The sequence below is a fragment of the Mauremys reevesii genome, linkage group 1, assembly GCF_016161935.1.
Source record: "Mauremys reevesii isolate NIE-2019 linkage group 1, ASM1616193v1, whole genome shotgun sequence".
Taxonomy (NCBI): Eukaryota; Metazoa; Chordata; order Testudines; family Geoemydidae; genus Mauremys; species Mauremys reevesii.
In genome coordinates, this window is record NC_052623.1 from 274,479,059 (window position 1) to 274,494,776 (window position 15,718).

The 15,718-nt window shown below is 46.4% G+C and overlaps 1 protein-coding gene and 1 long non-coding RNA gene across 3 annotated transcripts in view; one reads left to right on the forward strand and one right to left on the reverse strand.

The window, feature by feature from the left end:
* Positions 1-15,464, reverse strand: part of LOC120380940 (solute carrier family 23 member 1-like) — a 68,546-nt gene extending 53,082 nt beyond the window's left edge. Inside the window, exons 1-4 of the mRNA XM_039498868.1 lie at positions 15,403-15,464; positions 7,640-7,719; positions 4,718-4,870; positions 2,969-3,126 (exon numbers count right to left, since the gene is read on the reverse strand). Coding sequence (XP_039354802.1) covers positions 2,969-3,126; positions 4,718-4,870; positions 7,640-7,693 — 365 coding nt within the window. The 5' untranslated portion in view covers positions 7,694-7,719; positions 15,403-15,464. The remainder of the gene's footprint in view (positions 1-2,968; positions 3,127-4,717; positions 4,871-7,639; positions 7,720-15,402) is intronic.
* On the forward strand, positions 4,481-8,337 carry LOC120380942. 2 transcript variants are annotated; one of them, XR_005587884.1, is made up of 4 exons: positions 4,481-4,610; positions 4,820-4,920; positions 6,092-6,523; positions 8,216-8,337. It is a non-coding gene; the product is annotated as an uncharacterized LOC120380942 (long non-coding RNA). The 2 variants fall into 2 exon arrangements; XR_005587883.1 differs by lacking the exon at positions 8,216-8,337 and adding an exon at positions 7,334-7,445.
* Positions 15,465-15,718: the final 254 nt, after the last annotated feature.

Here is a 15,718-nt window from a genome sequence, read left to right on the forward strand (position 1 = left end):
CCACCCAGTGCCCCAGATAAGGGACTTTAGCTGCCCCTATCTTGCACTTAGAGGGTTTCATGGTTAGCCCAGCTTCTGTGAGCTTTGATAGCACAACTTCCAGGTGCTCCTTGTGGTCACCCCAGGTGTTGCTGAATACAGCAATGTCATCTATGTATGCCCTAGCATAATTCTGCAAACCATTTAACACTCTGTTAACCAGCCTCTGGGAGGTTGCACCAGCATTTACCACACCAAAAGGTAACACCGTAAATTCATAGAGCCCTATGTCAATGATAAAAGCTGATCTTTGCTGTGCCTCCCCCTCCAAAGGGATCTGCCAGTAACCTTTGGTTAGATCAAAGGTACTAAGGTGCTTGGCTTGGCTCAGCACATCCAGCATGTCATTAATATTAATTCTTGGCATGAGGGAGGCATCTGTTACAGGGACAGCATTAAGTTTTCTAGAGTCTACACAAAATCGAATGATGCCATCCCTTTTGGGGACCAAGACCACAGGGGAAGCCCACACACTGTCAGATTCCTTAATCAGTCCCAGGTCTAACATGCTTTGTATCTCAGCCTGAATTTGCTCCTTCACCTTGCGGGTGGCCCTGTGAGGCCTGGAAGCGTGTGTGTGGAGGGGTGGGGGGGAAATGAGCCCCTTTCATGAGGATTCTATGGGACAAAAACTGTGTCCTCCCAGGTTTTTTGGAAAATACCTCACTGTATCTTTGCAGCATTGACAACGCTTCCCCCTTTTCGACTGGTGTCAGCTGACTACAGATTTCCATACTTTCCAGAGTTGACCCATCTTGGCAATAAGCCATCAGATCAGTGAGTGGGTGAGCCTCAGTTTCCCTTTCAACACAACAAATCTCTCATTGCATTTACATAAGCCACATTACTCAATCCAGATCCCCTCTTAAGACTCCTGAATTTAACCCTGTAGGTTTCAGGTGTAATCTGGAACTGTTTCAAAACCAGTTCCTTAAATTTACCATAGTTTGAAGCATCATCAATAAGCATCTTGTTGAATATGTCCAGAGCTCTTCCAGTCAATTTTGCCATTAACTTAGTCATTTTTTGAAAGTCAGGAATTGCATGAAGGGTGCACAGTCTGTCAAAGGTGATGAAATATTCAGCAATATCACTGGATTCATCATATTGTGGACATAGTCACTCCCATTTGTGGATTTTTGGGGAAGTGGAGCCAGCTGCTGAAGAGTTTTGTTTCTTCCACTCCATAACAGTCAGTTCATGCTTCTGGGCCTCAATCTGAGCCTGTATTTCTCTGTCTTTTAACTCCAGGGCTAGCCGCCTCTCTCTTTCCTTCTCCTGCTGAGCATCTTGCTATGCTAGCCTCTGGGCTTCAATCTCTTTGTCTTTTAACACCAGGGCTAACCTCTGGGTTTCCATGGCTCTTTTGTGAGCGGCTGCCTCTGCCTCCATAGCCCTTCTGTGTGCAGTCTCCTTCCTGGCTGTCTCTGCTTCTTTGAGCCTCAATTGAAACTCACGGTCCTTTGCCTTCTCTTCTGCTTCCAGTCTGGCCAGCTCTAGTTTTGTAGCTGCCTCACTGGTAGTCATTTTCCTGCGTTCTTGTGCTTATTTCCTCACCCAAAATAAACAAACAGAAAATAACAAACCAGTAACCACTTTCTCTGTTCTCCAGTCATCACACTCAAAACTCACTTAAAATCACTACCAGTATCTCAAAGCAATCAGCTGTGCACAGATCCTGCTCGATTACGCCACTGTGACAGGGTGGGTCACAGAGACCCCCTTGGGACTGCCACCTGATGTGCTGAGACTACCTCTGAGCCCGTTTTCCCTAGCAGCTTAGGACTTCAGTATCCTGTCTTGCTGAGCCAGACCCAGGTCTGAACAAACACAGACCCAGGTCTGAACCACGTCCCACAAAGCTACAGACTTAACTGAAAATGGCTTAGAAAGTGCTCCTGTCTCTAGCACCCAGATACCCAGCTCCCAGTGGGATCCAAACCCCAAATAAATCCATTTTACTCTGTATAAAGCTTATACAGGGTAAACACATAAATTGTTCACCTGCTATAACACTGATAGAGAGATATGCACAGCTGTTTGCTCCCCTAGATATTAATTACGTGCTCTGGGTTAATTAATAAGCAAAAGGTGATTTTATTAAATATAAAAAGTAGGATTTAAGTGGTTCCAAGTAATATGAGAGAGACCAAAGTAATTTACCAAGCAAAATAAAACAAAAACATGCAAGTCTAAGCCTAATACAGTAGGAAACTAAATGCAGGTAAATCTCACCCTCAGAGATATTCCAATAAGCTGCTTTTACAGACTAGACTCCTTCCTAATCTGGGTCCAGCAATCACTCACACCCCTGTAGTTACTGTCCTTTGTTCCAATTTCTTTCAGGCATCTTTTTGGAGTGGAGAGGCAATGTTTTGAGCCAGCTGAAGACAAAATGGAGGGGCTTCCAGGGCCTTATATAGTCTCTCTCTTGTGGGTGGAAACCCCTTTGTTCTCCTGTGTAAAATTCACTCAAGATGGAGTTTGTAATCATCTGGGCAAGTCACATGTCTATGAATGATTCAGCTTTTGCAGGCCGACACCATTGTTTACATGTTAGTTTGAACGTTCCCAGGAAAGCTCAGATGTGGATTGGCATCTCCCCAAGTCCATTGTCATTTAAGTGTTTCTTGATTGGGCACTTACTGAGAATAGTCCTTTCTCAAGAAGCTGACCAAATGCAACACTGAGGCTACTTAGAATCAAACAAGGACATAGCCAATATTCATAACTTCGAATACAAAAATGATACACACATATAGACAGCATAATAACAATCAGCAAACTACAACCTTCCCATAGACACCCCAATTGGCCTCCTCTGTACAAGACCTGGTGCAACCATAGGACCGTGGTTGCAACAATGATCTATACGGTCACAGTTCATGTCAATAATGTCACAAGGTTATATTGCAAGGATTTTGCCTACCTGACTCCAAAGAGGACTTGAAGGAGGGTACAAATTCCTGAGACAAAGAAGATGGTGCTGATCAGGTGACCCTGGGTCAGGGGGTCGTGCTGCAGGCAAAGCTCTTTGGACAGGATCAGAGGGATGGCTACAAGACCACCCAGAGCTGTCAGGTAGTGCTAAGAACCACAGAGAAAAGACTGTCATGAAAAAGGCCCTAGTACCTGCCCAGTATAACTATTCTACTGTTGAAGGAAGGCGAAATGCCACTTGTAGATCTGGACTCAAATGACACCAATAACACTAATTCCTGATAACCTTAATTTTTTCCTACAAGTTTTATTTTCTGGTGGGGCCTGTTCTAAAGTGTCTGTCAGAGCTTTAACAACCCATCCCAACCGTATCCATTTTTCTCGCCTTACCACCACTTGGCACTCTGTAGAAACAACAGAACCTAGTTCCCAAGGGGCTGTCCGATGGGAATAGCACATTCTCCAGGGCCTGGAGAAAGCTGTTTTGGAGGCTCTCTACCAGGAAAAGGGGCAGGTTACTGGAGGGAAGTATCAGGTTAGATTTATGCCAAATGTATGTTTCAAGACACTCTGCTTTGCTCTAGGGCATCAACTCCCTCAGCCTGCAGCGTCCCTAATGCCACTTCTCATGTTCCCGTAGGCCACAAGTACTGGGGAGAATCAGCAAAGTGGGGGCAAAATGCTACCAAATTAGAACTGGCCACTCATTTACCCTGGTGGCAGCGTTTTATACTCTGTTCGCATAAGTGTAAATAGCTACAGAAGATGCAAAGAAGTGGAAAAATCAGGCCCCACCTTTTTAATAAACCCAGTATACATATGTGTGTAAAGACCTTTAATTAGTCATCCACACGAAAAGAATCTTTAAAATTCAATTTTCTTTTCACTGTTAATGCTGATCGTGCAGTTCGCTCAGCTTGGGCAATGAAAATAGAGCTTTTGTTCCTTGTCAGCATCACTTTCTGCTTCCCATGCACTAGTATGGTGTTGCAACATCTGGGGTGCTAACACTGCAGGAAATGTTTACGTTTCCCCAAAATAACTGTTGCTTTCATTAGAATCTTTTTAATTAAGAAAAAATGATGGAAATATTTCCAGTGATCTTGGGTTTCATAAAACCTTATTTTTACAGAGCCCAAAGTTTGAGTCTAAACTAAACTGACAAAATCACTTTAAGAAACGAACAAAGCACAAACTATCCATCAGTGTCCAAACAAAGTCAGCATCACTATCTTAGCTTAATCACTGGTAAGCATCTTACCATATACATATTCTACTGCATTGGTCTGCACTGTATCACCCAAGTTGGGTGTATTTCTCTCGTACAGTCCTATAAACTGATAGAAGCTGCACAGTTTCTTTTTTGTGCTACTTCTGCTTAGCTTTTATTGTAGTGGAGTCACAGAGGGCCTGGAGCCTTTGGATATTTTCCATGACTCTGTCACAATAGGCTGTCTGTTACTGTTTGTCCACAGAGCGCAAGCTCACTGGCTCTGGGACTGCATCTGCCGGTTTGTATTGCAGTGAGCTCAGTGTAAATAAATATCAAACAAAAACAATCTGACCCCATGCACTTAACAGGGATGACTTGACATCACCAACAGCCAATCAGATGGTTTCAGGCATGGCCAGTAAATATGAGCCATTTCCTAATTCACATTTTACTTGTTAAGCGGGGCTATGAACAAGCCAATAAACCTCCGCCCACCCCATTCCACCATGTTCTTGCTAGTCTCACCTGAATCCCTAGCAGGATGCAGAGGTACCATGGTGGAATGTCGGTGACAGAGTACACTAGTGTACTGCAGTTCTTGCCCTGGTCTTTCTTCTTTTCCTTTAGGCCCTCAGCATCGGGTTCAGACAAGGCACTGTACTGGTCTCCATCTTCAACCTGTAGGGACCAGGACAGAACATTCCTCAGTTAGACCCTCATTCAGAGAGGTATTCATCACCTGCGACTCTCATTGACTTCAGTGGGATCTGTGGATGTCTCTCAGGTTCTTGTCAACATGTGGGAAAGGGGGTAATTTAATTCACACTAACTCCAACCTGGCTGGGATGGGAACAAGAAGTGTATTTAAAAAGTGTGTGTGTGTGTGTGTGTGTGTGTGTGTGTGTGTGTGTGTGTGTGTGTGTGAGTGAGAGAGAGAGAGAGAGAGAGAGAGAGAGAGAGAATCCAATGAAACTCTTGTCATTTTGGGAGGCGCAGTGCTCTGGGTTATCCCCACCCCCACCCATTTCTACCTTTTATCCTTCCCCTTCTTACCAGGCCACACTGTGCGCTGACCCACCTTTGTAGCTGAGAAAAGCCACATGTTGCCCACCCCACTCCTGTGTTGGGCTATGGCGGTGGTTTTGTACCACCACGAGGCACGTTCTTCCTCCTTCCCACTCCCCCTCCATGACCAAACATGCTATATGCACAGACAACCCAGTGCCCACCAACCCGGAACTCTGCTCAACCAAGAAACAAGAGACCCAGTGAGGTGCTGTTAAAGCTGCACTGCCTAACTGAAGGGAGGCTGGGGGCCACTGCCCTGCCGTGCTCCTAGGGCTAACCCCAACCTGACAAGAAAGGCAGGCTCCCTCATGGAACATCCCTGGACAGAAGTGGGTGTGCAGAGCAGCTCACCTTCCCTTTCAGCCAGACCTCAGCATGCACAGACTCTGGGGTGCAGTAGGGGAGTGGAGTATCTTGCACCCACGTGAGCAGCTTTCACAGTGGGAGCTGGGACTTTGGGGAGAGGAGGAGCAATGGCTGGGCAGGGCCTGGAGTGGGTCTCTATGATCACAGGCATGAGGGAGCTGGGTAGGTGTGTCTGAAACAGCCCCCCGAGAATGAGAGAGAGTCTCCCCCTGAAGGAAGCAAGGCAAATGATACTGTAGAGTGAAGAAACAGGAGCAGAAAATAAATACAACTTTTCAAGTCAAAATAAAAAAGACAAATGATGCACATATATCAAATATGTAGGTGTGACATGGCATTATTTGCACCAAATGTCCAGATATCTGGACCTTCATCCTCAATAGACAAGCTAGTCTACAGTAAGCGCAAAGGCCTAAAACGTATTGGCTAACGCATTTTAAAACACTATCTCTTGTCCTTATGTAGACAGGCTGGGAGCATTAAAAACAGCTGTATCCAGACAGAAGCAAGCTCACTTTCTGGAGCTTTTGTTCAGAAAAGAAGCTTATAGCAAAGTAACTAGTACAGTGCATGTACCATTGCCAGTTCCACATGAATGCCTGATCCTGCCTGGGAACCTTGGGAAGGAGAGAGCCCGAGGCCCTGCTGAATGGAATCGACCTCTCGTTTTGGGAGAAGCAGGAACAAGCAGAAGTCTCTGTGGCAGGACAAGCCCTTGCCTCTTCTGCAGCAGGGGGTCTGAGCAGGACAACTCTTGGATTCTGTCTTGTTGCCTGTGGCAGAAGATTCATTATCTATCCGTTACAGTTATTAGCCTCGATCCTGCAAGCTCAGACATCCAGGTCGACCCCCACCAAAACTGAACTGCTTGAAACACAAAGAACCCAGGTGATTAAGGTAAGGGAGGAATCAATCTTTAGGGAAGTTAAAAGCCTGAACTGAGCTGTGGCTGGGAGCATTTTAATAATAAAAAGAATAACCCTTTGTATTTCTACAGCACCTTCCACGTGAGGATCTCAAAGCCCCTTACCAGTGTTAACCCATTTACCCTCATAGCCTTCCTGGAAGGGAGCTAAGTTTTATTTTTCCTGCTTTCCAGATGGGGAAACTGAGACATGGAGCAGTAACTGATTTGCCCAAGGTCAAACAGAACAGTCTGTGGCAGAGTACAATATCCAGATACCTAATTCTTAAACCCTCCCTCAGGAGATGAGCAACTCTTCTTGATTTTAATGGAAGTTACTTGTATCCTGAAGGAGAGAACAAAGTTCCCCATCTCCTTAGTTCCCAGTCCTGTGGTTTATCCACAAGACCACCCCTTCTCCTCCTCCTCCTCCTTCTAATATGTTTTCCAGTATTTCCAGCACAGTTACACACCTGCTAGTCACACCACATATAATTCACTTGTGAATTTGCTCCTGTACTGGAAATCTGCAGAGCACTGTGCCTAATTCACCCCAAATTCTCTCCATCAACTTCTCTGTCAATTTACCTCTTTTGAAATAGACCCATTTAAAAAACAAAAAGAAAGAAAAACAAATCCTTCACCAGTTTTAATTTTCCCTGCCCTTGTCATCACATAAAATCTCCAACCCAGGGACACAGTAACAACAGGCAGAAGGTTTAATTCCTTCTGAAACAGATACGTAGACTATAGTAGAATCAGGGTCAGTTCATCTCCTCTCATCTTTTCTCTCTTATTTATAGAATACAAGAAAGGAACTCCAAAGAAGCAAAACAGCCTTTAAATTACTATTGTACAAGCAACAGGATATAGTGAATAAGATACCAGACCATGTCAGCCTCATCTTTACAAAGGACCCTAGAAAGACTGTTCAATCTGTCTTTCTTCCCTCCCCCTTTCATTCACTCTAACACACCCCTTCTGTCTCGCTCGCTCTCTCTTTCTGCTGCTTCTCTTTCCCCTTTCCTCCCTTGCTCCTGTTAGTTTTTCTTCTCAGAATTCATACAAACTGTATGCAAGCTATACTTTCCTTAAAGCAATAAACTCACCATAAAACTGGGGTTCTCCAGCCCATTGACATCTTTGACTGCTGAGTGTGTCATTCCTTCCAATTTTCTTCAGTGTCTCACTTTAAAAAAGAAAGAATAGAGGAAGGGAATCTTCAAAAATCACTTCATGCTCCAATAAATAAAATCCTGAACAAACAACTATTCAGCAGCACAGGAAGCCTGATTTCCAGGAGCCCAAACTCAGTCCCAGCTGTTCATGTAAGAAGAATTATAAAGGAATGTCCTTTTTTTTTTTTTGGTCCTGTGTAAATCATTTACTGTCTCTGTTGATTAGAAAATCAGTGCTCAGAGCATGCTGATAGGCTGCTCTTCCCTGGATAGATTGCATCTGTAAAAGAAAACAGAAAATCCTTCCTTGCTCGGTAAGGGATTGCAGTCAAACGAAACATTTCCTTGTTGGCTACACTGTTGATTCAACTCAGATTAACATCTTTCACCTGGGTTGGGTCCTCTAAAAAAGCTTTCCTTGTTCTTTAATAAACTCAGTTCGCAGACAGCTTCCCTTACTCTGCATGATGAACAGGGTGGAATGCATTTTTGTATTTTTCGACTCAGGTACAACCCATTCATCCTGTATGTGAACCTTCTTGCAACATGAAGAGAATGAAGAACATAGATAAACTGGATCCTATGTCAGACCACAACCAATACCTGAGACTTCAGAGGAAGATGGAAGAAACCCATAATGCACTTGCTCAATGGTGCAACTCTTTACACGGATGTGGGCTCCTGACCACTGACATAGTTGATGACTTGAAGAATGAGATTTATTTACCCTCTTCCTAATAAGTGCAGCTGATACATATTATTGTTCATAAATTCATTCAGCCCCTTTAAAAGTCAATATTTAACTCACTGGCTTCCTAAGGCTGTGAACTACATAGATTGACTGTCCCCTGTATTAAGCAGCACTCCACCTAAATATACTGATCACTAATTTGGAATGTCTCTTTGCTTTCATATTATGAAGTAGCATTTAAAAACAGTAGTTTTGTCTGACATTGACTATATACCGTTCATAATCATAAATGTTCAATCGTGTCTCCTGTAACTTGTCTCCTTCTCGGGTTAAATAATCCTATGGTGACATTTTCAAAATTACCCACTGATTTTGGGTGCCCAACCTGAAACACCCTTGGCCTGAATTCCAAAACTGCTGAGTATCCGCACCATCTCTTCAATTGGCTTCAGATAAGAACTGTGGCTACTCAGGACTTCTGAAAATCCAGGCCTCCAAACCCTTGAGGTACCTGAAATCAGGGAACACTTGCAATCTTATCAGATGAGACTCCCCTCGTAGCTCTAACCACATGTATTGCCCGTTTCTAGATCTTTGCAGTTACAGCTACACCTATCTTCATTTGAGGTGACCAAAACTGGATATGACCCCCCAGGTCAGTTCCATTTCCTTGTGCATCAACTCTGAGATCCTCAGAGGTACCTAAGCAGCTTTGAGAATCAGAGCCCAAATAACCACTCTTTAAACATGCAAATCCCTCAAAACACCTCCTCCATGAAGCCAACCAATGCTAAACCACCATAAAAAGAGCAACATGCATATGGCAGTGGTGGGAGCATGGAAACTACACTGATTTTGAGAATGGACCATTTCCTGCCTCTCCAGTGCACTGCGTGTCTAAACCACGTTGCCTACTTCTTATTTCATACAACATTAGGTACAATAATAGTGCTTAATAAATAATACTCGGGAGGTTGTATCATTGTTAAATTATAAGACTATGATTAATACTTTTCCTTTTTTTTAAAAAAGGCATCCACCCTTCCCTATGTGCTCTTTCATATGTTGTCACACCCTCAGCAGATGCCCTCGTCTTCCTTCTACATTGACTCCCTAATATTAACCTCTTTCCATTCAAAGAAGCATCCATTTGCTGGGATTCAATGTTTCCTACCTCTTCATATTTTTTTCAGTCCTTCTCAAGATTTTGCTCCTTCTGTGATTATTCGACCTCCTTAACATTCTTTTATGGAGGCCCTCATCAAAAAATCTTTGGCCTTACTCCAGCATTTAGCTAGTGATTATTTCAGAAAAACAAAGTCTTGTCACAACAATCTCTCCAGCTGACATTTGGACTCTGATTAGCCAATATTTCTTTTTTTTTTTCCCCATCTGATAATATAGCCTGGCACGTCTGCATGATACAAATGCATAACATCCCCAGCTCTATTGCCAGGTCCTCTCGCTTAACTCTCCATACACTATTATTAAGCAAATTGCAGAGGTGGCGGGGGGGGGAGAGAATTTTTTTTTAAACTTTTCTCATTTGTTAGCGTTAGCTAGAGAATATTTAAAACTGAACTGTTCCTGATCACTCCTCCTTGCTAAAGGCCCCAAGGGGTGTCCTGGCCAAACTCCACCCTGGATAATTACATACTGGTGAACTAAATGTCCCTGCAGTTTAGAATGGAGAGAGCAGCTGTCTTCACTTCGGGTCTTAAAACAGTATCTGAGCGTGCTAGGCACCCTCCATGTTGTGTAGGAGCCAAGGGAGAAAAGATTTTGTCACCATGTCCTTCAGCAGAGAGCAGGAGATGTGAGTTCACACTGACAGCTGCCTGCGCAATAGCGTGTTCACACTTGCAGCACTATTTGGAGCAGTGCATTCTGGGCAGTTATCCCACAGAGCACCTCTTTCTTTTGCTGCTAAGACTTGTAGGAAGGCAGAAGGGGTCGCACGGCATCCTGGGTCCTGTCCCAATGCCCCGTGATGAATTGCTATGTATCCCAGCAATCCCTGTGCTTCTGTTTGCATTTGGCACCATTTTTCAATGGTTTGTGTACTGCGCGCCCTGCCCTGCCCTGCCTCTTTCTGGCTGCAGGAATGGATCCTGAGCTGTTGACCAACATGTCACGAGTGACAGTGGAGTTATTCCTTAAACTACAAAGGCAAGAGGCATGTGACATTGATCTCGCCAGGCATACTAGCTATAACATGAGAATGCTTGTGGCATTCGCAGAGGTTCTGACCACAGTGGAACGCTGCTTTTGGGCTTGGGAAACAAGCACTGAGTGGTGGGATCACATCGTGACGCATGTCTGGGATGACGAGCAGTGGCTGCAGAACTTTCAGATGAGGAAAACCACATTCATGGGACTGCGTAATGAGCTCACCCCAGCCCTGCGATGCAAGGACAGGAGAATGAGAGCTGCCCTGTCACTGGAGATGCACATGGTGACAGCACTGTGGAAGCTGGCTACTCCAGACAGCTACTGATCGGTTGCTAACCAGTTTGGAGTGGGAAAGTCGACTGTTGGACTCATGGTGATGGAAGTGTGCAGGGCCATTAATTGCATCCTGCTCTGAAAGACCATGACTCTGGGCAACAGAGACGCCGACTCCGTGGGTGCTCCGGGGCTGGAGCACCCACGGGGAAAAAATAGTGGGTGCTCTGCACCCACCAGCAGCCAAGCTCTCCCCGCCCTCACCCTCTCCTCACCTCCTCCTTCCCCGAGCGTGCTGCGTCTCCACTCCTCTCACTCCCTCCCAGCACTTCCTGCCCCATCCCCGCTGCCTAACAGCTGTTTGGAGGCACTTAGGACTTTCTGGGAGGGACGGAGAGGAGCAGGGACGCAGAACACTCAGGGGAGGAGGCGGAGAAGACACAGGGAAGGGTTGGGGACTGGGGACTTGGGGTAAGGGGGAGAATGGGGGAGGGAAGGGGGCGGGGCTGGGGTAGGAAAAGGCGGGGTGGGGTGGCGACTTTGGGGACGAAGTGGAATGGGAGTGGGGTGAGGGCGGGACAGGGATGGGAAGAGGTGGGGGAGGGGTTGGGATGGGGGGGTCGAGGGGAAGTCGATGCCTATGCTGAGCAACATACATGAGATTGTGGATGGCTTTGCACAAATGGGCTTCCCTAACTGCAGAGGGGCAATAGATGGCACACACATTCCAATGCTGGCACCAGACCACCTAGCCACTGAGTATATTAATCTCAAGGGGTAATTCTCATTGGTTCTCCAGGTGCTTGTGGATCACCGTGGGCGTTTCACAGACGTTAATGCAGGCTGGTCCAGAAAGGTGCATGACACATGCATCTTTTGGAATACTAGCCTGTTCAAGAAGCTGCAAGCAGGGACTTTCTTCCCAGACCAGAAGATCACCATAGAGGAAGTCAAAATGCCCATTGTGATCCTGGGAGATGCCACCTACCCCTTAATGCCATGGCTCATGAAGCCATACATGGGGCATCTTGACAGCAGCAAGGAGTGATTCAACAACAGGCTGAGCAAGTGCAGAATGACTGTGGAGTGTGCATTTGGCTGTTTAAAAGCCCGCTGGCGATGCCTGTATGGGAAGCTGGACCTGGCCAATGACAATATTCCTATGCTTATAGCCGCGTGCTGTACGCTCCATAATATTTGTGAAGGGATGGGTGAAAGCTTCACTCCGGGCTGGACTGCAGAGGCTCAGCACTTGGAGGCTGATTGAACAGCCAGAGACCAGGGCTATTAAACGGACACAGCATGGGGCCATAAGAATCAGGGATGCTTTAAGGCAGCAATTTGAAGCTGAAAGCCACTAATATTTGTTGCTATGCTTAGGATTGCAGTGCTTGTAATGCTAGGAGGTGATTGGTGCACATGATGCAAGAGGGGCCTTAACATAATTGTAAGTTGCTTTGCCGTGCCATTTTGCTTTCATTTAATAGAATAAAGATTGTTTTCAAACAAACACAATTCCTTTTTTGAAAGCAACAACCAGAGGAGAGAGTCAAATGAAAAAATTCATCACCAGGGAGGCAGATGGGGGAATGGAAGGAATGGGAGGTCTCAAGCAGAGGAGGGGTCCCTGGACGGCTACAGATTTATGTATGTCCAGGGATCATACCCAACCTTCTCCTTTGGATCACGATGCAGTGGGTGCTGTACTTCAGTAGGGCCAAACTGCAGATAGATGGGTGTTGAGTGCAGCGGGTAGTGGGAGTCCACACTTCTGAACTGGGAGGAGGGAGGAGTGCAATGCTGCGGGTGGAGAGTGGAGCCAGGAGGTTGATAAGAATGTGTTGGCGGTGGGGGGGAGCGCATGGGAAAGAGTTTTGCGACAGTGGCTGCAGTGGAGGGCGGGCACGGAGCTGCTCGGTTTGAAGAGCTGGAGCATGTCCGCTTGGCGCTCCATAACTGTTAAGAGCCGCTCCCTGGCTTCTTTTTGGTGTGCCACATTCTCCTTTTGTTCCCTCTTCTTGCTGTCCCTCCACTCCTTCAATTCCTTTTTCTTGGCGACGGAGTGCATCATAACCTCATGCATAAAGTCCTCCTTAGTTTTTTTTTGGATGCTTCTTAATTCTTCGCAACCATTCTGCTGCCACCAATAATAAAGAGTGATGCTGTGCTCCCAAGGTCATCTCTGTGAAGTTTAAATGCAACATTTTGCAGAAGCAGTATTTTTTGCTACACAGACAACACTGTTTCATTGCTTTAAAACACAGCCTGTACTCACACACCTGTCACTAACTGGCTGACCCCAGGCAAGCACACATAAGCCAAAATGGTGAGTAGCTGCAGGGGTAGAGTAAATCACTGTTCCCGGACCCTGCTGTACACTGGGCACGTGGCTCTTGGGTACGTGGGGAGAGCCAGCACTGTAGGGTGAGCCTGATAATCATTCCTGTCCCCACACTTTCCACAGGAGGTGATCACTATGGAAGATATCTCGCTGCTGCAGGTGAGTAGGGAATCAAGGGAGGGTCTTCTCCAAGCCTGCGGCTTCTGCCCTGCCCCTATATGGCTAGTCTGTGTACAGCAATGGTCTTACCCCGCTCCCATAACGGCACAGTGGTGCAAGAGAGTTACAATTAATAGGGCAAGAAACAAAGCAGCTCTGCCAAGAAACCTGCAGGAGTGGATTTCCCAGTATCTCCACGAGAGTTTCCTGGAGATTTCTAAGGGAGATTCCCATGAAGTGAGGGAGTGTATCAACAGCCTGTTCTGCTGCTCAGACTAGGCATAAGGTGGGAGACAAGCCTGCTTTCTGCAACATTCCTGCCCCCAACAACTCGCTTCAGCAATTCCCAAAATCAGATCCACTTACCGGGGCCTCCTCTCCTGTTTGCACTTTGCCAAGATCCGACTGCTGTGACTGGCTAGGCTCCTCTGAGGTAGAAAAGAGCTCCTGACTGCATGCATCTCTGGCCTCCGACTCATTCTCTGCCTCTGGTTCCCCTTCCCCCTCTTCATCCAAGATTGCCTCCTCCTGGCTCGGTCCACTCTCGACTGGCACGTGAGCCAACAAAGTATCCACAGGGGCCTTCGCAGTAGAGGTGGGGTCACCACCAAGTATTGCGTCTAGCTCTTTGTAGAACCGACAGCTCGTGGGCACAGCACTGGAGCGGTGGTTTGCCTCCCGCGCCTTGTGGTAGGTGTTCCGCAGCTCCTTCACTTTGACTCTGCACTGCAGTGTGTCCCAGTCATGGCCCTTTTCTATCATGCATCTAGAAATCTGTCCATAGATATCATAATTCCAATGGCTGGAGCGCAGTTATGACTGCACTGCCTCTTCTCCTCAGATGCCGATGAGGTCCAGCAGATCAGCATTGCTTCAAGCAGGGGATCATCTGGTGCATGGAGCAGGCATGGCCACCTGGAAAGATGCACTGAGACCGCTACACGCGTCACTGAGCAAACAGGAAGGGGACTTACAAATTTGCAAAGGAATGTATGGGGTGGGGCTGACGGTTGGTCATCTGAGGGGCAGGGCAGTAGAGTTCAAACAGATGGCCAGAAAGGTGAGAAAAGGCATTGTGGGACACCTCCCAGAGGTCAATTGCAGTGCTGAAATCACCACGATGTGTACACTGGCACCACAGCGCTGTAACCATGCCGCAGAAAGCTCTATGCCTCTCATTGGGGTGTTTTTTTTAAAGTGCTGCATCTGTGCAGTTTCTGTGCACTAAGTGGCTTGGCGGTGTGTACACCTCAGGAGTTACAGCGCTCAAAGCTGCTTTACTGTGCACAAACTTGCCAGTGTAGACGGGGCTTAAGTGTCTTGGCCAGGATTACACAAAAGTATCTGTGGTATAGCAGAGACTCAAACGCAGATTTCCTGTGTCCCAATCTAGCACCTTCACTGCCAGGGCAGCTAAACTGTGATTAGCCTTTTTTTAAAGACACCAATTACATTAAAGACAGTTGAAATACATAAATACTTCCCCACTATTACTTTTTCATGTAGGCAATTGCTGTAGTTGACATTGGGAGATTGAACAGTCTCAAATAGGAGACACACATAACTGGCTAGGTCCAGATGTAACACAGTGGGTACTGCGTAAGCATCCCCAGCACAAGCCTATAATTCACCTCAATCTTGATCGGCAATATTTCCTACTGTATCTCCTCCCTCTGGAGCTGCAGGATCACTCCTCACCCCCACTATCCCAAAGCAGGGATGCCCCCTGCGTGTACACAGATGCATACCTGTCAGTGTACCTCCACCCTCCTTTGCATCACCACCAGTTAATCTGATCATGGGTATCTCACATATTGTTGCCAGTGATGATGCTATGGATTTTCTCATCTCCATTCCACATCCGATCCCTAGCACCTCCACCTCATCTGCTGCTCCTCATTCTCATCCCCATCCTGTTCTCCTACCCAGTCCTGTCTGCTGTCCATCCCCATGCCAGTTCAAGTCACTCTGTGCAGTGCATCAAAAATCAAACCCAGGTGGCTAGCAGACAGCAAAGCCCTGAGTAGCCTTTTATCATTATCAATGATGTTTACGTACCTGGGGTCCTCAGTCAAGCTTCCCTCAGAAGTTCTTGTTCTTGCAGTGTGGGAGAGAGGTGTTTGCTTTCCTTCAGTGTTGTGCTTTTTGGCATCATAGGACCTGTTCTGCATTGGAACACGAGAACAAATTATAGAGCTACCAGGCTTGAGGAACCATGTAAAAAACTGACTAGCGTTATGTGGGTGTGGGCAGAGTTGGGCGTATCCGATTAAAGAGGCCTCTGATTTGTTTGTATGTGGGATGAGCAGATGAAGACAGCTCTCTGGTTACCACATCTGTCTCCAAAGGGAAGCAGGTTGCCCTACTTTCCTAG